Below are 27,116 nucleotides of genomic sequence, written 5' to 3' on the forward strand. Positions count from 1 at the left end.
TTGTGCTGTAACTCCAAAAGCTACGTATATAAAAATGGATTTGAGAGATTGCCATGCTGATCTGCTAACTCCCTGGGAGTAGGTGTTGCGCCTGTTTGCACCCATGCCGGGTCAGCCCCATCCTTGCTCCATGGGTCAGAACACTGTTGTGACTGAGATTGCGCTGGAGTAATCGAAAGGGAATTTTGCTTATTTCTTTGAGGCTTTATTAAAAGTCATTAATTAATAATTAATTATGAAGCAACATGAGCCAGGAGAGAATCTTTCTTATTTTTTTTTGCACTCTGACAGCCGTGCTGGGTTGCGGGTGCAGAGGGAATAAAATGTAAAAGCATTCTTTGAAGTATTTGGTGAGGGCTGTGTCCCCTTTGTTTATTCAGGGTTGCTGAGTATGAAGTTGGTTTTCATTCTGAGGGGAGAAATCCACCACGTGGGAAGTGTTTTACTTCATTAGAAATTGTCATTTTTCCTCTGAAAAGTTAACACGGATGGAAAAAAAATGTGAGCAGCCCTTAGGGAAACCCATTTGAAAATTATTTCCTTTTTTGTCTTATTCAGATTGCTGTCTTTCAAGCCTGTAAATGTCTGTGTGACCTGATCTAAATGTAGACCCTTATTGTTGGGTCTGCAGGATTGAGAGGAATCAGGACAGGTGCAGAGAGTTGCATGGGGACTTCTGGTTTGTTACAGTGGCTCTTATTCCTTGGGGACAGAAATAACCCTCTTAATCATTTTATATGTATGTGTAAATCATAGCTGCCAGTACTTTGCATTGTTTGTATATGCAAATACATAAAATGCAAAATATCGACAGCCACGATTTAAAACATTTTTGGCAGATTTTTGTTTTATTGAATTTGTGGCTGCAGTGAGTGTGTGTGCATGCGTGTGCAAGAATATTAGGTGCATATAGAATATATTTTATTTATATTTCTATAGTTAAAACAGAACCAATGAGCAGCAGTGAGATTGCTACTACTACTACCACAGACGGGTCTTTAGACAATTTCTCAGGATCAGGTAAGGAATAAACAAAGGTTTTAAGCTCAGCATTCTTTTCATTTACTATTTTCTTATCCCATGTGGTCTAAACCTGTGCACAGCTGTTAAAAAGCCTTGCACACTTTGCAGCTTATGCCTATTTCTGTTCATCTTACTCAGACAGTGTAAGTCAATAGGAGTTTTCCCCAAGTAAGGAGCATTACAGCATCAGGCTTATTAATGTCCATTGGTGTCTTTGGTGGGAGTCTCACTAGGGAGTATTCTGGCCCAGAGTAATTACTCTTTTGTTTTCTGTGAGTAAACATACCTGCCTCTGTGATTAGTGTTGTAATTGAGGGGTAGGTCTTCCTCATCTATTCTAATTTAATATTATCAAGGTATTCATTCTTTTGTCAGGCTTTTTTTCTTCCTGGAAGCCAAACACATCTTGGCTTTTAACATACAGGAGACAAACACTGTGAGAAAACCCTAAGATGTTTGCGCACTTCTGCATACCTATTTATTAACTGTAGTATTTCTAGCACATCATTTTAATGGTGCAAATCAAATAAAAAAGGATCTAATACTATGTTGTGGGGTTATACAAAATCTGACATCTCACAGTCAGGCTTCAAGCAGCCAACCCTTTTCTGGTCTCATCACAGCCTCCATTTTCTACCCATGCTCTTGAGTATGAAACTATCAAGCTTGAAAGCCAAAACAAGGTTTCTAGGGTATTTTAAATCTCCGAAAGAAGAAAAGGTAGTGCGTTTAATAGTAGCTATGTACATCTGTGGTGATCTGGCTAAAGGTCGGACTGTATTATTTGACGTATCTGCAGCCTTACAGGCCACAGAAAGAAAAACTATCAGGTGTGGAAGGCACAGAAAGAGATTCCCTGCTTCCCTCCGCGCTTCGCGAGCGCTCCCGGAGTGTAAAGATGATGGATTTTCCCTGTAGTTGGCCAGGAAAGGGGTAGCTGGTGAAGGGTAATTATCCGTGCCTTGTTTATTTCCAAGTACTTAGCAATAGGGCCTGTTGTTTCTCTGGCTGTCTGGTTTTACAGTAGTCTCATAACCTGCTGCTGACCCCTTCCTGGCAAAGGCTTCAAAACCCACCCTGGGACCCAGAGAAGAAATGGCACCCAAACGGTAACCAGAGAGGGAAGGGCTCCCAAAAATAACGCCCCGAGCAGAGCACGCCGGCACATCCGCCACGCTCTCAGCAGCACCCAGAAATACCGAAAGAAATTGGGATGCGTTGGCGTAAAGCTCTGTGTCAGCAGTGGGGGAGAAGCTCACTATTTAGCCTTCTAGGCTTAGGTGTTTCACTAAGAAAATTTGCATATTAGTCGTCATATCTTTATGCAATGCTGAGTGTTTTGAGGGTCTGAAAGCATTTTAGCAAGCAGATAAGATGGGGAAAAAAAGAAGGAAGTGTAATACGGTAATACATCATATGCATTATGGAATTATTTTTAAAAAAAGAGGCACGTGCTCTGAAGCTGGCCATATGTTTTCAATCAAGGCATGCATAAAGCTCCTTCATAAAATGTAGGTCTTAAAAATTCTAAAAGTTAATAAAATATTGCACTTGAGATATCAATAATCCTTTGAAAATATGAAGGGAAATGTTTCCATTAGGAAATACATAGTTTGCATTGAAAATGTTGTCTGTGTGTGAGCAAAGAATAAACTGTTGCTCAGGAGTTGTACAAAGGGGCAATTTAGTATTTGAAATTTGTAATCAAGATTTTAATGTTTAAGCATTCTTGTATAGTTCCTGATAAAATATTTTCTATCTAAAGTATCAATGATATTTGAATTTAATTAAAATCTTGTTAATACTCTGAAATTCTATTAGGAAAAATAATATTTATCTTTGGTGTGTGTATTTACACTTCTGTGTGCTTTCTTTTCTCCTTGGTGCAGCAATTGGAAGCAGTGGTTTCAGCCCAAGACAAACACATCAGTTCTCCCCACCACAGATTTACCCTTCCAAGTATGATATCTTTTAAAAATAATAATAGTAGTAGTAGCAGTAATAATAATAACTGAAATAGGCAGATTTTTACCTCATTTAAAATAATAATTGGGTCCATCTGTTAAGTCATAATTTAAACCACAGCAGCTTCTAGGGGAAATATATTTTTTTTAATGCTAAGAATATATTTTTCAAATACTTGGAAAATTCTTATTTTGCTTATTCTTTTATTGTTGATTTCTTATTGTTGTTTTGCCATTGTCTTAGTTTCTGTTGTCTAGCACAGCCTATGATTATATATTAATGAAGTAGCAGGATTATAATAAGGCTAAAAATAAGTACACGCATGTCTGTCTAATGCAGCGTCTGTCCTATTTTCTGTCCTTTGTAATCAATAGCAGACCATACCCACATATTCTTCCTACCCCTTCTTCACAAACGATGGCTGCGTATGGGCAGACACAGTTTACAACAGGGATGCAACAAGCTACAGCTTATGCCACCTACCCGCAGCCCGGCCAACCTTATGGAATCCCTTCATATGGTAAGAAACCGTGTCCATGTTATTTTGTTCCAGAGGCAAATAGTTTTTAGAACAAGATTACATGACCCTTGCATCCGTGCTTAGTGGAAGAGCTGTGCTCTTGAGCATTTCTTGTGGAAGACTGGTAATTTTGCCACTGGAGTGCATGATGCTTAATTTATGTATTAAAGAGCCAAGAAGCTACTCAAAAGGGTGCTTCTGCTGTGGGATCAAGGAGAGGGATTCATTAGGGTTTTATTGATGATATAAAAAAAACCCACACTGAAGGGGGAAAAGAGATCTAGGGACTTCCATTACACAGGCACAGCTCCTGGTGACTTGCCGAGGACCTCTGCTCTCCAGCAATGAAGTAGGGTACATCGGTACGTAAAGGTCTGATTTTCAGCTGATCCAGATTACTGGAGCCCAGATGAATTAGTGAAGCCGTGCTGATTTTCAGCAGGTGAAAGAAAAAGACCTCCACCAAAAAAAAAAAATCTCACTTTCAATGTTTTAAAACTCCCTGGAGGTGAAAAATGAGGTAAATTGCTACTAAAGCTCTGTCTGCCTGATGAAGGAGATAGTACTAAGTAGCAAATATTTCCAAAAAAATTTAATTTAAAAACAAGCTGCTGTGGGTGAGACCATTTTGCTGCCAGACTGTCTGCTGGCAGACCACATAGCAGTTCAGCAGCAAGGATGCATTATTAGAAAAAAGGTCTTTTATTCCTCTGGGGGAATATATTAAAAATATAAAATTCACATGCTTTTAGCTATATATTTTGCAAAGACACATTCAGGTAATGTAAGTTTTATACCAGAAGGACAGGACTGACAGTACAAGCCATGCCCCTTAAAGACATTAAAACTTTTAAATGCAAAACTGGTCCATTTTTCATCCTGAAATGTGCAAGTTGAAATCCACTCGGTCTCAAGTATATCCTAGAGCAGATTATTGTAACAGTAGGCACAAGAAATAGGTTATTGTTTCCCCTTACTTATAAAAAATGTGTTTCATTAATATATCATCAATAATTATGATCCAAGGAAGCATTCTTCCTGTGGCTACAGCCTTGATTACTTACTGCCAAAAATATGATTATAAACATGAATTAGATGTTTCAGTGTCAGTTTGAATCCACATATTTTAAACTTACACAAACAAAATACTTTAAGGATATTTAAACTACATTTTCAAGACTATGGGGATTTTTCCCACCACCACCACAAGCTCATGTTGCTGATGAGAGCTTGTCTGCTTGATCAGGTGGTGTGATAACAGACGACCCCTTTCCCCATCATGCTTTTCTTGACCTGTTTCTCCTGCGGACACCTCGTGTTCATACTTGGCCAGCTGTGGTGGCTTGGGCAGCCCAAACAGTGACTTTTTTGTTTTTTGCTTGGTTCCTCTGGATGAAATCCTGACCTCACTGAAGTCAACTATAAAACTCCCACTGGCTTCAGCAAGGCCTTGATTTCACTACTGAGTTTAGCTGTCTCGCTGTCGTCGGAGCTATAATTGAGAGTTGCTTTACTTGGCAACTGCTTGCTGGGGGTTAACATGCCTGCCTGCTCTTTTGTTTTGTTTTGTTTTTTTGCCCAGTCGATCCCTTGTGCCTAGGACTTTGGATAATTTTGCTTAACATTTTACATTGCAGAGCTGCTTTTGACCACTGAAACCCCCAGCTCCTGAGCCAAGTGGATTTTAATGTGTTGTGTTCTTTTCAGACAGTGCCTCGTGACTGGGGCTAAGGTGCTCCGTGCTGATGTACTTTATAGAAGTAATATTTAAAAGCAAATAACTATTAAAAAGTTTTGGGACCCAATACCATATATATTTTTGCATATTTGAGGCACATCGTATAATCCATGCTATTAAAATAAATTACCTAGGGAACACTGGGGCACCTTGTTTAGAGCCAAAATTCTCCTCTTGGGTCTGGAGCTTAGACCCCATGTACTGTCTGCCTTGCTGTTTCCTTGTCCAGGCAGAGAGCTTCCAGCAGGTATAAAAAAGGGGAGGCTTATGACATATGTGAAAGGAAAAATCTGAGTTGGAGTCTTTCTTTTTGTTTCTTTACTCTGGGGCTTGGGCTTACTGGCAGAAAAAGTATTCATTATTTCCCATATCAACCTCCCCTCAAGTTTTCTCTCTAGGGCAGACTTTGGGAAGGTGTTGCCTCGAATGCACCTCTAACCTCTTAATTTTCCACTCCCCCACCTCCACCGTGGTGCAGCCGTGCAGGCAGGAAGGGGGGTGGAGGGGAATGCCACCGACAGCTGCCTCCCGGGGCTCCTGGCGCTGGTTCATCTGCAAAGCCCCTGAGGAGGCTGGAGAATTTCCTGAGGCTCCCTCCTCCTGCCTGCTCCAGTACCAGCATCTAGCAAAGGCTTCGCTCACCAGCTTCTTATCCTTCCAGATCCTGGCAGTCCCGTTATGTTTTCTCACTGTCCCTTCCCGCTTCCTTGCATACATTAGACTTGGGAGAAGGAGAAGGGAGCGTCAAGGTTTAATGAGTGAAGGCCTTCTGGGTGAGAGCAGATGGGAAGAGTACATCCTAGGAGATGAAAGGCTCTTCATAGCACAGAGGTTTGCAAAAGGGCACGTCAGTGCCAAGTTGTCTTCACTCGAGTGGCATCCTCCTGCTGCTGCCTTTGATCGTCTCCTCCCACTTCGCCTGAGATGGAGAGTTGAACCAGGCCGTTAAAGCTGGATTAGAAATGTAATGCTTGATTTAGTTAAACTTTCTCTAAGCAATATTTAATCAGCATTTCAGAAGTCCTTAAAGAGGCAACAAATAGGGATCACTGATACCAAAACACCCATAGCAGGAGTTTCCCCTTGGAAACGAGGTGTCAGATTCATCATTGTGATTGTTTAATTGTAACATGAAACAGAAGAAGCAAGTAAGCATCAGGGAAAAACAAGCAAATAGGGTTAGTCTGGCCGTTAGCAGGTCTGGCAGAAGGAATTAAGGGTAATTAATGACAGCAGTTGAAAAATAATGACTTAAATGGCAGAAGAAAATACGCTGCCATTTGTATATAGGGAGATATTGAAGTTTTGCAAACACAGTAACTTCTCAGCCCTCTCTTACCTTCAAAAGCTGTTGAATATTGTTTTTTTAAAAAAAAAGTCCAACCAGGAAATGGACTGAGATTAACAGTCATTTTCAAAGGAATGTTACTAATTCACACTTAGTTAATTCTGTTCAAATAACGGTGGTTTCTGAACAATGAGGTATCACTGAATGCCCCAGTGAAACCTAAGAGTATTGTATTACTTTTCCATTGCTTTGGCTATAATTATTTTTAAATGGTAGTTCATGTTGGGACAACCTTATAATTAAAACTAAGAGACAGAGGCTGAATTGTGTGTGTTTCCTCAGTGTTTCACTTGCTGTTGTTTACTTGCTTGTTGCCTTACAAATTGGGGGAAGAATCACTGAAGTTGGGAGGCAAGCCGTTCATTTAATTGGACTTTGGATTCTTTTATTACTAAATTTGGAAATGAGAGGGTAATGTGATGTGTAATGGATTTCCCTGTCAGTGCAGAGTAATGACTCTCTGCTATGTTCTTCCCAGTTTGGGAGATTGCTTCAGGAATAGTTCCTGTCTATTAGGTGTTTATTTGTTAAAAGACTGAATGCCTCCTATAGTGTTTAATTAGCTTTGAAAATCATCATTACTCTTAATGCTGCTCGTTCTCTTTATCCACTTCTAATTCCTTAGAAAGCCATTGCACTCGGAGCCATGTAATTTTCATGTAGGAATATTATACAATGTAAGTCTCAGTTATGTCATTAATGGGTGGATGGCAGGAGAGCTTGGCTATGCTATGCTTCATTAAAATCGTATAAAGTTGCTAATCTACCTCTGTGAAATGTCATGAATATATGGAAAAGTTAGCCTCTGGCAGGAAGGGAAAAAAGGAATAATGCAACTTCCTGTTCATATATAAATTTCTTTTGCAGCTCTTGGAAACACAGTTTTGAATTTAACCTCTCCCTGGTGAACTTCAGTTTTATGTGTGCTTTTAGACTACCCTTACCCTGTTCATTTGTGCATGCTATCAATATTTGTTCTCTCGTGCATGCAATAGTAGGAGTATGTTAAAAATGCTGTTAATTAAGTGATTTTATTTTCCATCCCTGTTTGAATATGAACAAATAGATTTGCTGTCACTAACTGATTTAGGTGCATTGTGGGCAGGCATCAAGACAGAAGGTGGATTGGCACAGTCACAGTCACCTGGACAGACAGGATTTCTAAGCTACGGTGCCAGCTTTAGCACACCTCAACCTGGACAGGCTCCCTATAGCTACCAGATGCAAGGTCTGTATAAACAGATTTTACCATTAATTATATAGAGTTAATGCTATGGGTTCCCCCCCACCCTTATTTCTTTACATTCCTAGGATAAAAAATGAATGATTGCTTGAGCACTTACCTCTGATGTTATTGCAGTTGGAGCTGACATGATGATTGCCTTTGCTGAGAGCAGTGACGGGCCAGCTCTCAGCAGTTTGGAAGATCCCTCGCTTAGTGACTTCATTAATTTTTAAATAGTGAAGTGTTGTAGTGTTATTACAGTAAAAATGTATCTCTGAATAGCAATAGTTTAACAAATACGAATGTGCCAAAGCGAGTCCTGGAAAACGTGTCAGGATTATGAATTTAGGAAGTGCCAAATATAATTTGACACCTGAGAGTGTGCGGGAGGGAGAAGAAGATAAAAATACCTAGTGCAGCTGTGGAGGTAGCTAAGTAATGATTGAAGTCTGTTTCTTTGAAGTCTATTTAAAAGCTGTAAGTCTTTGTATGTGCGGGCTATTATTATCAATTATACTTTGTAGCCTTACTTGCCTGTTAATTTACTTAATATTTTTCCACCTTGTTGTCCCAATTCCTTTTTCCCCTTCTGTATCAGGAAGTCACTGGGTATGTTTGGTTCTGGATTTTCACCACTTTAAGGGATATGTAAGGAATCTTTGTTTACTACAAATAATTTTGGTTGTCTGCTGCGGGACTTTTCGCCCCTGATTTTGACAGTTAAAATCAAGTGTGTTTCAGATTTTAGAATTGTTGAAATAAGTGACCACTCACAGCATTGGACCACTTTTAAAAAAAAAATTAGCACCTCTCTATTATTATTGTGCTCCATTTAAACTCTGTGCCATCATCTAAATGCTCCATGAAATGGCTTGAGGCAGACGTGCTTTTAGAGACCAAGTGAATGAGGTTTTGCTTTTGCTCCTTGGCTTTGGGGTATATTGATCCAGTCCTTTGCTCAGACACAAGGGACATGTTTTCAGTTTGGTTTGGGGTTTTTTGTTGTTTGTTTGTTTGTTTGTTTTTAAATCCTTTTTTGAACTATGTGTTGGGTAGCTCTGTACGGCAGAAGCAACCATCTGACATCTGAAGTGTTGCTTACTTGTAGTGTGCTCTGAGAAGTAAGAGGAAAATAGTATGAGAGTAGTACGCAAACGTTCATCTATATGCTGAATAGTGGTGATTGTCTACTCATCGGAGTAAATATAACCATAACCAAGCTGTTGGTTTTGCTTTCTGCAGATAGCCACACTGAAAAAAAGCCAAAGACACATACCCCCCTCTGAAAAAAACCCTACCTCTCTGTAGGAGAGAGCTCAAAATGCTTGCCAGCAGCAGCTGCGAGGAACTCCTGGATCGACATTCCAGCTTTTAAGGAACTGATAATTCATGGTCGCTAGGAAATAGTTATTGATAAATCATGTCTGTGTTACCTATAATTTCTATTGCAGTAGTGCCTTCATAACACAGTCATGTATTGGGATCCTGTTGTGCTAACTCATACAGCCAAATGAAAGTATAGTCCCCATTGAAGTTGGAGGGTAGAATAAAACCCACAGGCTTATTAGGGCCTAATATAACAATAAAGCTGACAGAGTTTAGGCATAATAAATAGTCATCACCCCATATTGGTTATCTGACAGCTCTAAAGGTGGGTTTTTTTGAAAGATACAGAGCAGGGAGATGTCAATAAAAAGGGATTTTAGGGAGGACAATGAAGTATTTTTGCAGATGTCTACTGGAAACTCATTCGATGGAGGGAGGAAAAGGGGAACAGCATGGGATAATGTGAGAGTGCTTGTTGGAAAATGTTAAGAGTAAGAGTGAATTCTGGCATTAGTAGAGCAAAGCTGGGACTCGGTCAATGGGCTACACAGAGGTCTATCATAAAGGGTATTGCTTTGTTTTCTGCAATATGCAAAATGTGTATAAGATGAGAATTGTCAAGGTTGTGAAAGGGTGATGGCTCTCAAGAGATGGAACAGTAAAATCTTGGAAAGCATTTCAGCTCTACACACTGAAAGGCAAGGATCTAAAAATATTCTGCTGAAAAGATGTTTTAAAGATGACCCAGTTGTGAAGCCCTAACAAGAGGAGGGTCAGAGGCATTGATTTCATGATAGTATTGTCTGCAGGGCTGAGGGAGGAGGGGGTCTGAGCCTGGGTTCTGCTCCAGCTGTGCCATGCTTGGGCTGAGAGCTGCCTGCCTATGAACGATAGCAGGTCACTGACAGTCTGGCTTGGGTGGAAGAGCCACAGGTCAGAGTGGAAGAGTCTGGGGTCCCCATGGTGTGTATGTCATTTCTGTTGTGCTCATGAACAGCATGGCATGTGGATGAGGGAAGGACTGGTGTCCTAGAGAAACCTTACAGACCACAAGAGGAAATAAGGAGACTATTTCAAATGAAAATATTGGAGTTTTTAGAAACTAAGTACAAAAGAATCACATTGCTAAACAGGTCTTTCTTGCAGTTAAATATTGACAGTCTATACTATAAATGAGAATATGTGTCTTTTTAATGATTTCATTAGGCTAACTTTTGAATTTGAAACAAGTTTAAATTGACTTAATTCTTCCTTTTGATTGAACAGATGTTAAAAGTAAACAGGAACATTTGCTTCCCTTTCCTCATTTAGTTTTGCATGCACAACCTATTCATAGTTTCAACTATTATTTAAGGAAAAAAATTGATTCTCATGACAGAAGACAGGGGTAGTGCTGCTGCTGTTCAGTTGTTTGTGCAGAAACCTCCAGAGGGGGAAATGAGTTTATTCTCCCTTTCTCCTCTACCAGTATATGGGCAGGCTCAAGCCTCAGCCTTTTCATAGCCTGCAATAGCCGTTCTTCATCTCCAGTGTGTGGCTGCTGAGCTGCTAAATGGAGATAACGGATCCCACAACCTACTTCACAACCAAGCCTTACACAGCAGGGTTCTCATGGCCCTTCTGGCATTCTTGCCTGCAGTAAAGGGGATTTCCTAGCGGCCTTGCAGTTGCCATGTTCGTGCTCCCTGATTGGGGTTACCTTGCGCTCAAAAGCTTTGGAGTTATTCTGGTTCCTTTCCCTGGGGTGAATGTCTCCCTGCAACGTAAAGGCTCTGCCTTGTGATGTGTGTGCAGCCAATTAAACCCAGTGCTTTTCCTGACACCGCTAAAATTACAGCTTGATTAGTCACTGAACAATAGCGGAGGGAAAGCCTGCCAACTTTTGAAGATGATGAGGAAAATCGTGGCCTGTGACTCCTTGCTAAGGTTATTCTGGTAATTGGATTTTTGTTTGTTACAAATTTATCTTCCCTGTAAAGGGGGGGTGTTGATGAGGGGGGGAGTGTGGAGGGGAGGGGCTGGGAAGAGGACCTAGGTGGTTCTGCTGTCCCTCTCCCCACTCCTCCCCACTCTTACTTTAATGTTTTTCATATAAGTTGCTTCATAGATGTTGAAAGACCACTTACATGACTAATGGCTGTGGGAATGGGCCGTTGTTCCTATATTGGTAGAGTTATAAGAAGTGCTCAGTGAGGATAAATGAAGTGGAGAAGGGCTGGGGGAAACATCTTCCTGAATACCCTTTGATTGTGATAAAAGCATGGCTTTTACCCTGCAACCGAGCATCCTACCGCTGGAAGGGTACTAGACCTGTGATGAGCACAAGCGTTGTTTTAGTTACCGAGACTGTGATGTTTGAGAATATACTAACCAATTGGTTTGGGAATTCGTCCACAAAAAAGTAAACGTTAAGGTATTTGGTTATTATTATACAGTATAAAAATATTGTGCTGGATGGCTAAGCAGTTACTAGGACAACAAGGGGGAGTTTGCCAAGGATTTTTAAACACTGTAAGCAAACGGAAGAAACCTTGAGTTTAAATAGCCCATCTGGCCGTCTTAGGCTTTCCCAGGAGAGCTGCACTAAACTTCTGCCACATACATTGTACCCTGATGATAGACATAGCCCATGGCAAGGAGACTGAGCTAGGAAAGCAAATGGACTTCTGTGGCAAATACACAGGGGAGGACCGCGTCCTACGCCTCGCGGCGGCATGGGGGCAAGCCCCGCACCTGGAGCCCGCGCCCTGGTCCCAGCAGGGTCCGGCCGTCTTCCGACGCTGACTGGGATTCCCAGCTTTAATGTGGGTCCGTGCTCTTTGCAAAATAGACCTTTGACCTGCAATTTACAGCTTTTATCACATTTTAAAGCTACATAGCGGGTGAACTTGGGGCAGTAAATCTCGTGCATTTTGTAAAGATCCCTATTTTTATGTTTGCTCAGCTAAGGCGGGAACAGCAGCTCTCTGCCGTGCTGCAGCCGATTATTTAAAAAACAAATGGCAAAATTGGAGTATTTTAAAAACAACTTTAGGCAAGTAGTTCTGGGTGGCCCACAGAGCCGTTTCTGAGAAACCTGCTTCATGTTTGTTACGGTCTAGGAGACCCCTACCCCTCCTCCATAGGAGCCAGTGCTGACCATGAGATGAAAGAGAGAGATTTGCGTGTTAGTATGTGTGTGTCTTTGTCTGAGAGGGAGGGGTGCTGGCTGGCATGTAATTACTTTTCTCATTTGCTCTTGCAAATTATTTGCCAAACTTTCTGTGGAAAGATAATGTATTCATCAAAAAAAGTTTGGGGTTGTTTTTCTTTCTTTTTTTTCCTTCTTATAACTATGAGAAGCCTTTTCTATCCTTTCAGAATGGTTCAAACTGTGCACCTATAAAACTTGTGTTTGAATGCATTACTGCATCACTCAGAAATAACTACAGAAATAAAAAGAGACACAGTGACTTACATTCTTCTAGCCAAAGCACTCTTAGAAATAAAATAGCATTTCAAAGTTTTGCAATTTAAAATATTTTTCAGCTGTATTTTGCCTCTGGGGTTTGTTATAATAAAAAATAACATCTGTTTTCCAATTTTAAATTAAATTTAAAACAACATGTTTTTCTCATTAGTACTGTTTATCTGTACTATCTGCTAAACTTGGATGTCAACTCTTCTGCTGAAGTAATCTGATTTTAGTTCCGAGGATTAGTAGCACCTATCAACAACCACAGAGCTTTTGTACTAATAACAAATACAAGAGAAGTGTTTACAGTCATTATCACACGTTAAGTTTAAGCTTCATCTCTTCCTCCCACTGCTGTTGGACATACTTCACATCTACACTGAGGCTTAATTTGTGGGCATTTTTAGTAACTTCTGCAATCAAAGCATTTAAATGTTTTTCCTTCTGACTTTTTATAGCTAGGATACCTATTGCTGGTTTGGGGTTGGTTTTTTGTTGTTTTAAAAAGTAAATAGCTCACAAATGCCCTTTAGGGCTTGTACTAAGCATGCAGCCCAGCCTGCATTCCTCACTCTTCGGAGTTGCAAGAAAAGTTGCTTTTCCCAGTGAGTAACCCCCGCATAGGGTTTGGTTAATTGAGTTGTGTTGGGTACATCAGAGGATTGGTGCATGTGTGCTCCTGGCTTCCTGTTGATTTCCATCCCTCTTTGCCTCCTTTGCTCACCTGCAAGCTTTTGCTACCAAGGTCTTGGTTTATCTCTGCTCTAAGGAAGGTTTCAGTGGTGAGGGAGGCTGCAAACAACCCGCGTGCTTTAATGTGAGCTCCTCGCTGGCTGAGGCTCTCCCGCTGGATGAGTTCAATAGGTTGCCTCATTACAGACTTTCTGTTGGCTTACGTAGCTTCACCCTGTGCATCCATATGTCTCAGCTGGTGGCTGTGTCACTCCCGGGTTATAACCAGTGAGGGCAAAACAGCTGAAAGGGGGTTGCTGCCCTTTTAGTGGAACAGCTTCTCAGGTTAGGTATTAAACAAGAGCCCCATCTGTCTATTTTTTGTGGTTCATGAGGGGAGGAGGGACGTGAAGGCGGTAATTCAGTCTCTGGGCTAAATTCAATCTTGGGTCTCCATTCTCAGAGAGGTACTTTTCTTCCTTTGTGTCATGCCCAGTAGACTCTACCCAAAAAGAGAAGGGTTTGCGGCCCAAGGCTGTCTATGATCAATTAGCAAATCCTAATGGCTTCGCAGTCAGGCTGAGCTGTTCAGAGCAGCTCAGCTTTTGCTGAGCTTTTGCTACGGCTTTTGCTGTTCCTTCAGGCGGTGAGGCTCAGGGAGGGGAGAGGACCCGGTTTTCGAAGGGGTTAGGAGATATGGAGCCAATGGACTTCAGTGCGGGGAGATCGCGTCTCTCGGGACAAGGCTCGCAGTTATCGTTCAACAAAAACTGAAAGTAAAGAGACCTTCATTACTTCCACAGAGCTGGGGATTATTTGGAAGGGTGAGCCTAATATTCAGTCAGACCCAAGGTGCCTCCAAATTCCAAATTCCCGTCTAAATTTCAAGGTTTTCTTTTTATTGCAATAATGAAACACAGGGTGTAGGAACAATGAATTATCACTTTCCCTATATTAACATGTTATAGAGCTGATGACAACCAAATCGGTCAACATATGGGAAATATTAAAAATATGCCACATCCTCATGATATAATCGCATGATGGAAGTTATTTTCTGATACGGAGTTTTAGTAATTCACATAATTTTTCATTTCATTTCAGGCAGCAGTTTTACAACATCATCAGGAATATATGCAGGAAATAATTCACTCACAAATTCTACTGGATTTAATAGTTCACAGCAGGTAAATTTGTAGATATGAGTCAAGGAAACTTTGGCAGAATTATCCACTGAAAACACGTAACCCATAAATAGCTTTTTGAATAAAATTAGCATCATTTCAAGTTAAACTAATGTTTAGAAATGTTTTTCTTCAATTCATCACCTTCCAGTAATAGAACTAATTGTCTGGGTTTGATGTTCTTATCCACACATCTTCAGTAGTGTGCCTAATAAACTATTTGTATGAGAAGACATACTAAATTATGTGTAATTTAGATTTTGTTTTACTGCCTCACAGCTTTAAGTCCTACAGCATCCAATCCAGGCAGCATACGTGCTGAAAGTCTGACATGTGTTTGTAGTTATATTTTGGAATTTATACTGAAAAGTAGCAAAACTTTGATGGACTATTCAGTTGCTTTTTTGTCTTTCAGGAATATCCCTCTTATCCTAGTTTTGGCCAGGGCCAATATGCACAGTATTATAATAGCTCACCGTATCCTTCACATTACATGACAAACAGCAACACCAGCCCAACGACACCCTCCACAAATGCAACATACCAGCTTCAAGAACCACCATCTGGCATCACCAGTCAAGCGGTTACAGATCCTGCAGCAGGTAATTACATGGATTTTATGGTCCCTATGAAGCACGTTTTTGTAAGTTGAAAGGGGGTTGAATTGGATTTTGTGTGCGTGTGTGTAGTCGTTGATATTTTTTATTATTATTATTTCTTAATCCTGAGCCTGTAGCACATCTTGCACAGATTCTAACAGAAAATAGACTAAAGAAAAACTGGGATCAGTAAAAGTTTAAAGCTTGCACGAAATGCAGGTTGTTTGTATTTATTTGTAAAATGATTGTGTTAAAAATTGCAGGATATGGGAAGGTCTTTACACTAAACCGGAACCTGATGCTTTTAAGCTCTGTCTTCATTAAGATAAACTCCTCTGATTTTTCCTAAGAAAGACTGAAATCGAGAGGCCTTCAGACCATATCCCGACTGTCCACTTGAAAGAGAGCTTTTGTGTTTTTCACTTTCGGAGGACATCATAATGCTTGTAATGGGGAGTTAAAATTGTAGAAGTGTTTCCATTTTAAGAAAAGATTTTCAGTGGCTTGTCCTTCTTCCCAGTTGTTTTACCTTTCTTGCTAGAATTTGGCAGTCCGTTTCTAGTTGAGATATTTTTTGAATATTTATGCCAAACTGCTCCAGCTGTTTTTGGAAATGAGAGGTGAAAAATACTTTTCCCATTATAAAAAAAAAAAATAATTGCATTTTTTAACAGTTCAAACATGTCAGTAGTTAGTAGATGGCAGAAGTCTGAAATCTGTCAGAGAGGAAGTACAAGGCTGCAGATGCGTTTCTCAGTAATGTAGTAAGAAGGAGCTATGATTTGGTGATGTTGTCAGGAGGTTTTGTTTTGGAGTTTTTTCAGGGTAGATTGTTTTTAGTTTTCTTGAAGTACACGATGAGACTGATCTTGCATGTGCAATGTGAGGTTTAATACATTTGCCGGGACTCTCCTGCTTTTCTGCATGAGCGTGTACCTGAAGAAAATTTATGTAGTGTTGTCTCTTGATACATTTGCTGAAAGTACGTAGGGAAAAAAATACAGCTGGTGTGTTTATATACATGAGACCATGTGTGTGTGCAATGTATTTGAGGAAGGAATCTTTCTAAATATATGAATGCATATCGGAGTCTGCAGCTTTTAGAATATATGGATGTGTATTGAAGCCTGCATAATTACTCTGCTTTTCACTTTGTTTTTAATTCTTTTTTGTTTTCATTTGGGTTTTTTTGCTTTTCTTTTTAAGTTGGAAGCAGGAAGTTCCTCTTACTCCAAAAAACAAATGTGATCAAGTTTTAGCTTTTATCAAGATACTCAGATTGAATCATTGTATCATCTGGGTCTTGACCTTTTACAAAATCTTTGCATATATTTTTTTAAAGTAGTTGATACTTCCTAAAAGCAACAGTAAACACATATAGGGAGAGAGTCTTGTTAAGGAAGCTTTGTCTAAAAATTTGAAAGAAGTTGGTGGGCTTTCTTATGGATGGGTCCTGCACCTAAGCCCTCTTCTAGATTATGCTTTCAAGTATTGAAAGCTGTGTACCCATAGGTGCCTTACCATTGCTCCCTTAGACATGTTCCTTGGTCACGTGCACACCTCCTCCGGCAATGCTGGGGAGGCTTATTATTTTACTGATTTAACAATTCTGAAAAAGTTCCTTCAAATGGTTTTCAAATAAAAAGTCTTAGTGTAGCTATGGGGTTATCCCACAGGCAGGGATACATTTAGGAAGGTACCTGCTGTGCGCCACTCTATTCCCCTTCGCCAACAGGGTCACAGTTGGCAGAAGGTATAGGGCTAGACCAAGATTTCTCCATTTATCTTTTTTCACTTGTCTTTATGCATTTAAGTCAGGATCAAGCCCATTTAGGCTCCTTCTGTACTAAGTGGAGAGAGATGAGTACCTCTATTTATAGGTCAGTTTAACTACAGTCTTAATCCCGAGGTGCCAAAGCCTCTCCACTGGTATGAGCAGTTTAAGGTGGCTGACGTACTATTGTTAGGTTCCTAGTTAAAATCAGGTGAGAACTTCTCGCTGCATCACAAACCTTCAACCCTGGTAGAAGGGAAGTGAGGACCAGTCAGTGAATCCAATGCTGTGCCTGCCATTTCCCCTCAGATGGTGTAAATTCTTTGTGCTCTCTTCTTGCTGAAGCTTTTTGCAAAGCCTCAGTTGAGCTCATACACCATTTGCTCAGAAGATAAAGCAAGGCTGAGGGCAAAGGAAAGAGGGGTCAGCATGGAGGAAGGGCATTCTGCTGGAGTGGGGACAAGTGAAAGGCAAATTAGAGAGAAGGAAATTCACAGTTAGGTAAAACCACAGAACAAAGGAGCAAACTAACCAAATTTTAATTACAGTTAGTGAGATTTCTGTAGGATGTTTTGCCACATCTGGTCAAGTTAAGCTTGTGGTTGTCTACCACAACTGGAACTCTGCATATGAGGGATGGTGGGGGGCAGTGCAGAGCCATCACCTTAGGCTACTGTACCCCTTTAGCAGGATGGGCTCCAGCTGCTGAATTGCAGCTGTTCTTACTGGATGTTGATATCCCTAGACATCATCTATATTTTAAAAACCCAGGTCATCTGTGCAGTTCTGAACTATGCCAGAACAAGCAGAGGGCGGCCTTCAGACTTTGCAGAGGCACCAGAATAATTTGACAGACATAGGTGGTTCCTATGAATTTGGGCCAGTAAGTGAAACAGAAGAATCTGGTAAGAAACATGTGAAAAGAGAAAAAGTAATTATGTGCTCTTGTGACATTTTTAGTAGACTTTTGCAGAGTCAGAAAGCTCAGATAATTTCACTTAAAATATGTTTAATTCCTTATCCAAATATAAAATAAACCTTTTATGGTTTCCCGCAGTTCCTAGTTAAATATGCAAGTTTTTTTGCCATGCAATCCAGAACATCCAGGGATTCTTGCAGGAGAACCTGAGATTTTTCGATGCTCAGTGTTTCTTCTTTCTTTTGCGGATTTGAAAAATTTCTTGTACCTCAGTCATGACAAAACCTTTTGATTGCACAGAGGTTGGTAGCCTCTGTCTCCATAAAGCAGGCATACAAATTAATGTTACTTTCTTGTGAACAGAAGGTTCTATTTTTGCTAGTGACATAATCAGAAAATTATTAAACAAAACTATGAATCTCAGTATAACATTTCAAATTTTTAATGTGTGCTTTGCTTCAGGTTTCATTGGAAATTTTGTTTCAGCTCAAAAGAATTTTCAAAGTTTTTTTTTTTCCACTCATAGAATTCTAACTTTTGCTTTACAGAATAAAATGGTTTTCATCAGAATAACAACATAATACTGGGTTCCTTCTGGCATGATCTTTCAATCCATACATGAGTAGATTATCCCAGGTACTAATAGTGAGTTGCTGATTTTTCATGTGAGCGGTAGTATGTAGGAGTAATAATAATTAAAATAATAAAAAATAATAAAAGTAGATGAGTGAGCAAAAATTCACTCTCCCTTCCAATACTCAAATTCATTGAAGTAGGTTCAGAGCAAACAAAAGGAAGTATTTCTTTATGTTGCATGTAGGTAAGATGTGCAGCTCCTTGCTGCAGGATGCTGCGGATGCAAAAAGTTTATGCCAGTTCAAGCATTGCTTAGACAAACTCAAAGACTGCTTTTACACAGATACCAAATTAAATTCAAGAACTTCTTGACACAAAGAATCACTGGAGAACGTGGATGAATTAGCACTATGTATATGTCTGTCCTCTACGCTCTCTCACCTAGTCACCTGCTGTTGGCCAGTGTTGAAATTTGCCCTGGATTTTGTGCAAATTTTTGTTTAGAAATGCAGTCAACAAACTGAATTTATTGTTCTGTTTCATATGATGCTGTATTTGTAATTTATTAAACAGTGTTTCTTGCAAGAGAGACTTGCTTTGTTCTTGAGATTTGATCTCTTTCAGTGTTCTTGGTTTATGCAATAAGTATGTTTAAAATATTACTGGAAGGTTTTTTTCATATCGCTCACATACTTCACAATGGAGATTAAAAACCCCACAAGGGCTGTGCTAGCCAACAAATATCGTTCTCAGCCATGGGTCACCATTTTGCTCTTAAAGACTAAACTTTTTCCTTGAACACTGTACCACATTTAGTATTGCAAAAGGGAAAGCTACTTTCACAGTTTCTCCTTATGATATTTCATAACAATAAATTAAAGACAGGAAAGTGAAACAGAGCGAGTAGACTATATAGGACACTTTTCAGTAATACCTGTATGGAAACAAATACTGCTGTATTTATGCTGTCTAGCTGTATTTATGCAAAAGTAAGAAAATCATAGCTGAGACCAACATATTCAAACTACCTGTATCTTATACTTTTATTTTGGTATACAGGAGTTGAAATAACACTGGCCTGAGGATTTAAGGTCTTAATTTGGAATTAAGCATTAGATTTGGGGGGAAGCCATTAATCTATTTACCACAATCTAAATAGAAAATATTTGTACCTACCTATTTGCAGGGACATTTGACTATAGCAGCTATCTAGACCCATCTCATCTATGGGATTTACATTGTGACACGAGATATCATTACTTTGATATTGTGCATTTACTCATTTTTGCATACCCTTTCAGTGAAGTAGGGGAAAAGTCTGATGAAATTTCCAATGCCTTTGTGAACAGCAAGAGCTCTACCCACACACTTGCCAGTCAGATTTACCTAGAGATAGACTTGATTTTGAGATTTCTGGGGCAGCTAGTTTTCCCAAAATTTGTCATTTGAGACTATTGCTGTAGTAAGAAAATACAGCAATTACTTAGCAGGATTTTTGTAACAATCAGAAAGGAATTACAGGATACAATGTTGCAAATGGTATCTCTGTGTCTATATTGTCTATTCATAAGTAATCAAAGATGATGGAAAATTGTCCTGTGCGACAAAACCATCAAAACTGCCCATGATGATGTGTAATGGGGAAGTATGTGTGTATGATGTTTTACGTCAAGTTGGGTTAATATCGTTAGTTGTAGCACAGGGGAAGGTCTGCTACAATATGCTTCGTATATTTTAGGTAAAACAGAATGAAAACATGTTCTATTCCTCACAATTATGTGTAGCTCGGAAAAAGAGGTATACATTTGTAGACCCTGGGGTAAAAATGTTTTTCTTACTGATTAGAGAAGTCAAGATTGGCTCTACTACATTTGCTCAAGGTTTGGAAGAGGGAATTCTGAGTGTGTGAAACAAGCCGTAACATTTGGCGTCAGACAGCCTGGGGCAGAGTTTAGAGAGATGCCATAGAAGAGACACCTAAAATTGTATGTGTCTGTTAATGGATGCAGAAGAATAACCATTATTACAATATTATTATAATTTTGTGAAGGCATAGGCAACCTACAGAAATGGCATTAGTGGTCCAGACTGACAGATCAACTGGCCCGGTACCCTGCCTGCCGCAGTGGCCATCAGCTGACTCCCTGGGAGCAGTGAGGACAGGCTAAGCTTGCATAAGACTTGCCCTAAGCACTTTTCCAGCTTCCAGATATTTCCATCTCAGGGGATTTCCAAAGCTGCTGTTGTTTGTATGTTTAGGGTGCACCTACATTAGCATTTTAATTTGGAGCAGGAGTCTGTTTTGAAGCAAAGAGCTTTGGTTCAGCAGAGCAGTCCTAGAGCACCCAGCTGGAGCCCTTCCAGGAAAAACTAACCTGGAAGGTGTCTTCCAGGACAGCTTCTAATTCCTCCAACCCCTCTTGAGGATGCTCAGGGCACCAGATCAGGCAGGACCTCCCATCAAGTGACCTCCCAAAAACAGGCAGTGAAGCCTGGGGTTGTTGCCACCACTTGTTAGGTCCCACAGACCCAACCTGCTAGTGCAGACATGGCTATAGAACCCCTGAAATCCCCTCCTCCAAGGATGTCTCCAGGCTCTTCTTGAACACTTACAACCTCTTGGGAGCCTGGCATTTTTTGAGAAAAGGTGCTACAAATCTCCCAGCTTTTCTTTTTTGCCCCTCAGACTAGATATAAAGAAGAAATTTTTCATGATGAAGGTGGTGAAACACTGGAACAGGTTGCCCAGAGAGGTGGTAGATGCCCCATCCCTGGAAACACTCAGGGTCAGGTTGGACGGGGCTCTGAGCACCTGATCTAGTTGAAGATGTCCCTGCTCACTGTAGGAGGGTTGGACTAGATGACCTCTAAAGGTCGCTTCCAACCCAAACTCGTCTACAATTCTGTGATTCTTTTATCTGAACTCCTACTTCTTGTGCTTAATCTGGCTGCTGCCAGCTTCCTTTGGTAATCTTGCTTTCGTTTTGGGGCGAGCAGTGGAGGGCTGATCCTCACCTCCTTTTCTGCTCATGATTTTGTGGGAGGGATGGGTTTTGTCCTGCACTTCCCTGTGTTTGTGATGCCCAGGAACAGGATAAAATTAAGTCCAATGCTTTAGAAACATAATAATTTCCCTTGGCTAATATTAAAGTAAGTCTGTTACTATGAAGTTTGCTGAGGTTGAACAAATTAACCTCCTCCTATCAACAAATGTAGAATAATGGGTATAACAATAATGTGGTTTGTGGCTATACAGCTTGTGTTCAGCAAGGCTTTTGCACCCTGGAAGTTAAATCTTTCCATTTAACAATCTTATAAGCAAACTAGGCTGAAGCAGCCTAGCAGAAACTACAGCAGAATGATATAGAGCTGTTTAGGAAACCAGGTCCAGAGAGAAGTCAGAGCTCGCTGTTAAAATAGCAGGATGGCTACAGCAGCATTCCTTAGTGTCTGCCTTGGGCCCAGCATTTTCATTAATCATTTAGATGACGGAACAGAATGTGTTTGCCTATTAAATATGTAGATGACACCATGCTGAGAGGGGCTCCGAGTTCTTTGGAGACAGGATGAGAACTCAAAAAATGGAGATGTGATCTGAATAGGAGCAGGTGTGAGGTATACATTTAGGCAGGAATGATGAACTGCACAAATGTGGGATGGGGAATGTTGGCAGCTCCTTCCAGGCTCTACCTTTCTCTGCAGACCGCTCTCAGTACTCCAAATATTAGTGGCACATGGAGTACCCTCAGCCGCTGTTGTTTTTCTTGCTCCAGAATTTGTCAGGGCTCGGGCTTGTCAGGGCTCGGGCTTGTCAGGGCTCAGGGCTCAGCTGGATACTGGATTCTTTAATTGGGTTTCCTTATGAGGACCTGAGAGTGACCATTGGACAGTGAGCTGGTAACCCAGCCGCCCACATGGAGGCTGCCCTGTCGAGCAGCCTTAATCCGAAGAGTACATGCTATGGTTTCCTTTTACATACATGGAATAAGTTTCTAACACACTATGTCACGTTTCCCTCCATTGATTACTGCCATCTGTCACACTGCTCATAGCAGAGTGGTCTCCTGAATAGGCTTGGAAGCTCCAGGTATTAACAATGTTGTGCATTCAGTTCATGTCCAACATTGGGCCAGGTGTTTGAGAAACGACCAGTTAGGTGCCACTTCTTTCTTGGAAGATGATCTAGGGATCCTGAAACTAACATTTATTAAAAATATTGCAGAAAATGCAAATTGTTCCTTGCCAAGTGGTGTCCAGGGGAGGGTAGCCTGCAAGACATGGGAAGTAAAGCTTTGCTCAACCTTGTTTTGGATTACTGTGTCCAGTTTGGTGAGAAAATAGAGAGCAATAATCGAAGCCTAGAAAAGATGATTGTCAGGGAAGGGTTAACCTAACAACTAAGGGGATCTGAGAACAGCCTTCAAACGCATGCAGATACCATGAAGGGAAGAATTCTTACCCCACTTTCATGGATGGAACTTAAATTGCTGTAATGAATGCTGAACTTGTATGTTTTGTTTCTGATGGTATGGCTGTTAAAGCAGCAGAGTAGATTGCCTGGAGAGATCCCTAAGTGCAAGACAGACAAATCTCTCTTGGGAATGATGCAGGTACAGCAGGCCCCAAAAGGGTGGGCTATGGTGTGTCCAGCCAAACTTGGGGTCCCGAGCTAGGGTTGGGAGTCTGAAAGTCAGGTGAGGGGCTGGCCCATTCAGACAGATGACTTGCAGCTGAGAAGGGAAGATGGAAATGAGCCTCCACCCAAATTTGCAGCCCTGTGTTTGAAGTTTTGAATGCAGAATACTTAAATGAAGGTGTTTGCAAAAATGGAAAGCTGGATGACTCTTACAAACAGACCTTCTTCCCCACCCTCACCGTGCTCTGCTCTGTGCGCTCACTCTTCTAGGTTTACTTGGCTTTTTTTGTTTACACTTTTTCCATGCTATCTGTTCCCTCTTTTATCTAGTAGTATTATTGCTATGCCAAGTTTAATATGTAAAATTTTTAGGGATATCACGTCCATGAGAAGAATTTTGAAAACTGGAATCTAAAGCTAAACTCCTAAAAATACTGTCAGAGACCAAAAGCAACCCCAATTTCAATTAGGCAATAGGAAATGCAATTTTTCATTTTAGAGCACATATTTAGAACATCATTGGCCAGTATACCTGTTGAAGAAACTCCAGTCCATTTATTTTACTGGGTTATAATTTATTTCAAAGCTTTTGTGCATTTTTTTCTTTTCTTTTTCTTTTTATTAAGGATTTTAATAATAAAACCAATGTATAACAGATAAACCTATTTAAGTTTAAAAGGTTGGGAAAATTTCTACTACCTGAGTAATGATTCTTATTTATGTTTTAGTACAGTAAGTGAAAGAGGAATCAGCATTCAAAGTATTAGTTTAAATGAATGTTCTGACGTATACATCATCATAGGAAAAAATGTATATTATTGGAATGTACATGATCTTCAGCTTTTAAACCTCTGACTAGTTATGTAGCCTGATGTGGCTAGATGATGATTGTTGTATGGCACATACACAGAATCACTCTTTTAGGTATAGGTTGAGTCTTTTTTGAGGACTCTTTGTTTTCACTTGAGTTACTTGTTACTCTGCTTTGTTTAGTATAGCCTGAGATGCTCAGGCAGAGGTATAATATGAAATATGTAATATATACTAATTTCCATTAAGTGTAGTTTTGAAGGCTGAACATGAGAACTTTGAGACCTTTTTTCTTTCTTTCGGCACAAGTAACTGTTATTTTGAGTAATTGTGAAGACGTGGTGTTACACAGATGTCCAGAGTCTCCTCCTTAATCTAACCTTTGACCTCAACAGGATGTTTTTTTAAGAGAAAGAATCACTTGTGTGAGAAGTATACCTGTCTGTTCAAACTGGAATGCCATGGACTAGGCTGATTAAAAAATAAATTAATGTTGATACAAGTATCCACATCTACTGAACTCTAAAGAGGAGCTAATGTTAACTGCGATGTGAAATTGATAAATATATCATATGCTGAAAATTCTAGCTGCCTTCAGAAAAATAGGTTTATTTAGGAAAAAAAATTAACAATAACCATCAAAATAAAAGTCTTTTCTCTGTGAACTTAAGACTGTGGAAGGAAGTCTTGAAAAGAGATTTAAAAACGTGTCGTTGCATTTCCGAGGAGTATGGTAATTCTAGTTAAATGAGTTAGGAAGGGTAATTTATGCTGGGTGTCTGCTTTGTTAATGTTCAAGCACTTCACTGTTACTGAGTCTATGGATGTTAATAATAGCAAAACATCTTCCACCCAGCATGTTTTTAGGAAAACTTTGTTGTTCTTACATACATAAATCATCATTCTTTTTCACCTGTTCAGCACAGTAAATATTTTTGTAAATAAACTTTGAAGTATAGTAATTAGCATATAATGCTGTTTATATAGAATTTTATCCTGTCTTGAAGGTACTCATTGGAAGAGTTCGGTGTTGAGTAGGCCTTTGAAGAATACTATAAATTTCATCTTCATAGTTGATGCATATTTAAAACTTATTAATTGAACTTAACCTGGTAAAGTAAGGACTCTATTTTATGCCGTATTTAGAAAAATTCTAGTCATCTGGCTCAAATGTAGCAATCTAAAAGTAAAGTGTCTGCAACCAGGCAATTTGGAAAAGTTTTCAATGTCTGTGGCTTATTTTTTTTCACACCTGGAATTTTTTTTCTTGCCAGTCACTATAGTGGTTAATTTAAAGCATATTTGAATACTTAGGATTAAATCAATGTTCTTTAAAATAAAGCTGGTATCCCTTAAAATTGTTCATTTAGAGTTTATTCTTTTCTGTGAAGTAATATGCTCTTCTCTATTATTTGAGGGAATTAAGATTTTTGTTTTACTTTTTAAATTTGTTTATTGAAATAATTTATCTATTTTACATATTGCTCAATTTAATTAACTTATGTATCAGTAATGCCACTTATTGTAGATTTAATTATTTTACTTAGGACTCTTTAGGGGACATCTTGGTTTTAGCATCACCTGTAAAAAGCAAGTAAGTTGAACATTTTGAAGTTTAAACTGAAAGGTAAAAATATTGTTTCTTTACTACAGCAGAATACAGTACAATCCACAGTCCATCAACACCCATTAAAGATTCAGATTCAGATAGATTGCGTCGCAGTTCAGATGGGAAATCACGTGGACGTGGCAGAAGAAACAATAATCCTTCACCACCACCTGACTCTGACCTAGAGGTATATTATATTAGATGTCTTTGACCTGTTACATTCTCTATTTTTATCATTATTTTGCAGGGAGAAATATTATTTACACATCAAAAATAAAGTGGCATTGGAGCTCCCTTCCTTTTGTTTTCCTAACAGTATTTTTGTAGAAGATAGAATTTTTCTTCTAAAGAAACTTCTTCATGAACAGCACCTACTTCCTGTGGAAAATACTGGGGGTTTCTTCCTCCTTTTGATTAAAAATAAACAAATTAATTAAAAACCCCAAACACAAGACCCCTTCTTTGACTTGGGAAAAGCTTGTTTGTGTTGGACAGGAGACACTTCTAGCACAACCGTGGTTTTTGTTCTCCCATGCTATGTTCACATTCCCCTCAGTGGCCCATGCTTTGTGTTGAGAACACATCTCCAGTGACACACCACAGCTATGAATGTCCACACTGCATTACTTTTCCTTTCCAAAAGCTTATCCCATTTGTCATCACGGGAAATATAATCTCACCAGGATTTAAGAGACTTGTATTTGAACACTTTATTTTTTTCATTAAAATATCATTTTGTGTGTAGTCAGAGGACAAATTTAAAACACATCTTTTCCATTGGCTGTAACCGAAAGGATTATTTACTGATGCCATAAATTCTTACACATGCAACATCTAAGTTCATAATTTTCATTCTTCAGGTGCCTAAAATCCATTAAAAATGAACACAGATTAAGAGGATTTAAGTGCTTAGAAGCAATTTGCTTTATTTTCATTTTAGAAGTCATTTTCAAGAGCAGTTATATGGACTTTGTTTTGTAAAACTTGCAGAAATACAGAATTCAAACGCAGAATATGTCATTTTCAGAGGCTTCTCTTCATTTGTTTCAGTTTCTATCTCACATCTGGATTTGAAATAATACATTGTACGTCTGATTTCTGTGTGTATTTGACAATAGCTATAATTTTATTCTAATAGAATAATTTGATATAATAGCAATTGTAGTAAAAAGCTAACAGATTGTATTACCCTATTCTGGAAAAAAACTTGTTAGTTCTGAAAATAAATGGCAAGGAAACTATGGTTTTAATATATAACCATTTCAATACAATTTTCTCATTTGTGCACTTACTGATTCAAATTTTAACTTTCCATTTCAAGTATCAGCTTCACAGAGGAACACATTGATTTGATTCTCTTTTTACAGAGAGTATTCATTTGGGATTTGGATGAGACAATCATCATTTTCCATTCCTTGCTTACAGGGTCTTATGCCAACAGATATGGAAGGGTAAGTGTCAAGAAACTGATGGAAATTTTCAGTAATATTTGCTGTTTTATGGTTGATACACAAGGAAGACCAGAACATTAGTTCATTTTTCCAGAGAGAAAATGGTACTGGTGTTTCAGGACATGAAAAATGAAGGTGTTTCACATATTCATTCTTTGCATTTACTCAGCTCTTATATTCAGTAAATAATTAAATAGCATTGAGAGTAATACTTTGACTGCTTGAGGTTTGGTTTGTAGGTACAAAGTGTCTGAAACCTGTTGATATCATCAAAATCTGCAAAGGTT

At 39.4% G+C, this 27,116-nt stretch overlaps 1 protein-coding gene across 3 annotated transcripts in view; it reads left to right on the plus strand.

The window, feature by feature from the left end:
• The window catches only part of EYA1 (EYA transcriptional coactivator and phosphatase 1), an 82,146-nt gene that overhangs the window by 11,810 nt on the left and 43,220 nt on the right, over nt 1-27,116 (plus strand). Inside the window, exons 2-9 of one of the 3 annotated variants that reach the window (XM_064442558.1) lie at nt 940-1,020; nt 2,913-2,982; nt 3,363-3,508; nt 7,685-7,822; nt 14,376-14,458; nt 14,871-15,057; nt 25,423-25,565; nt 26,746-26,829. In XM_064442558.1, the coding sequence (XP_064298628.1) occupies nt 940-1,020; nt 2,913-2,982; nt 3,363-3,508; nt 7,685-7,822; nt 14,376-14,458; nt 14,871-15,057; nt 25,423-25,565; nt 26,746-26,829 (932 nt within the window). The remainder of the gene's footprint in view (nt 1-939; nt 1,021-2,912; nt 2,983-3,362; nt 3,509-7,684; nt 7,823-14,375; nt 14,459-14,870; nt 15,058-25,422; nt 25,566-26,745; nt 26,830-27,116) is intronic. The other 2 variants (XM_064442559.1, XM_064442560.1) reach the window with 2 other exon arrangements.

Source organism: Phalacrocorax carbo, chromosome 2 (genome assembly GCF_963921805.1).
Source record: "Phalacrocorax carbo chromosome 2, bPhaCar2.1, whole genome shotgun sequence".
NCBI classification, from domain to species: Eukaryota; Metazoa; Chordata; class Aves; order Suliformes; family Phalacrocoracidae; genus Phalacrocorax; species Phalacrocorax carbo.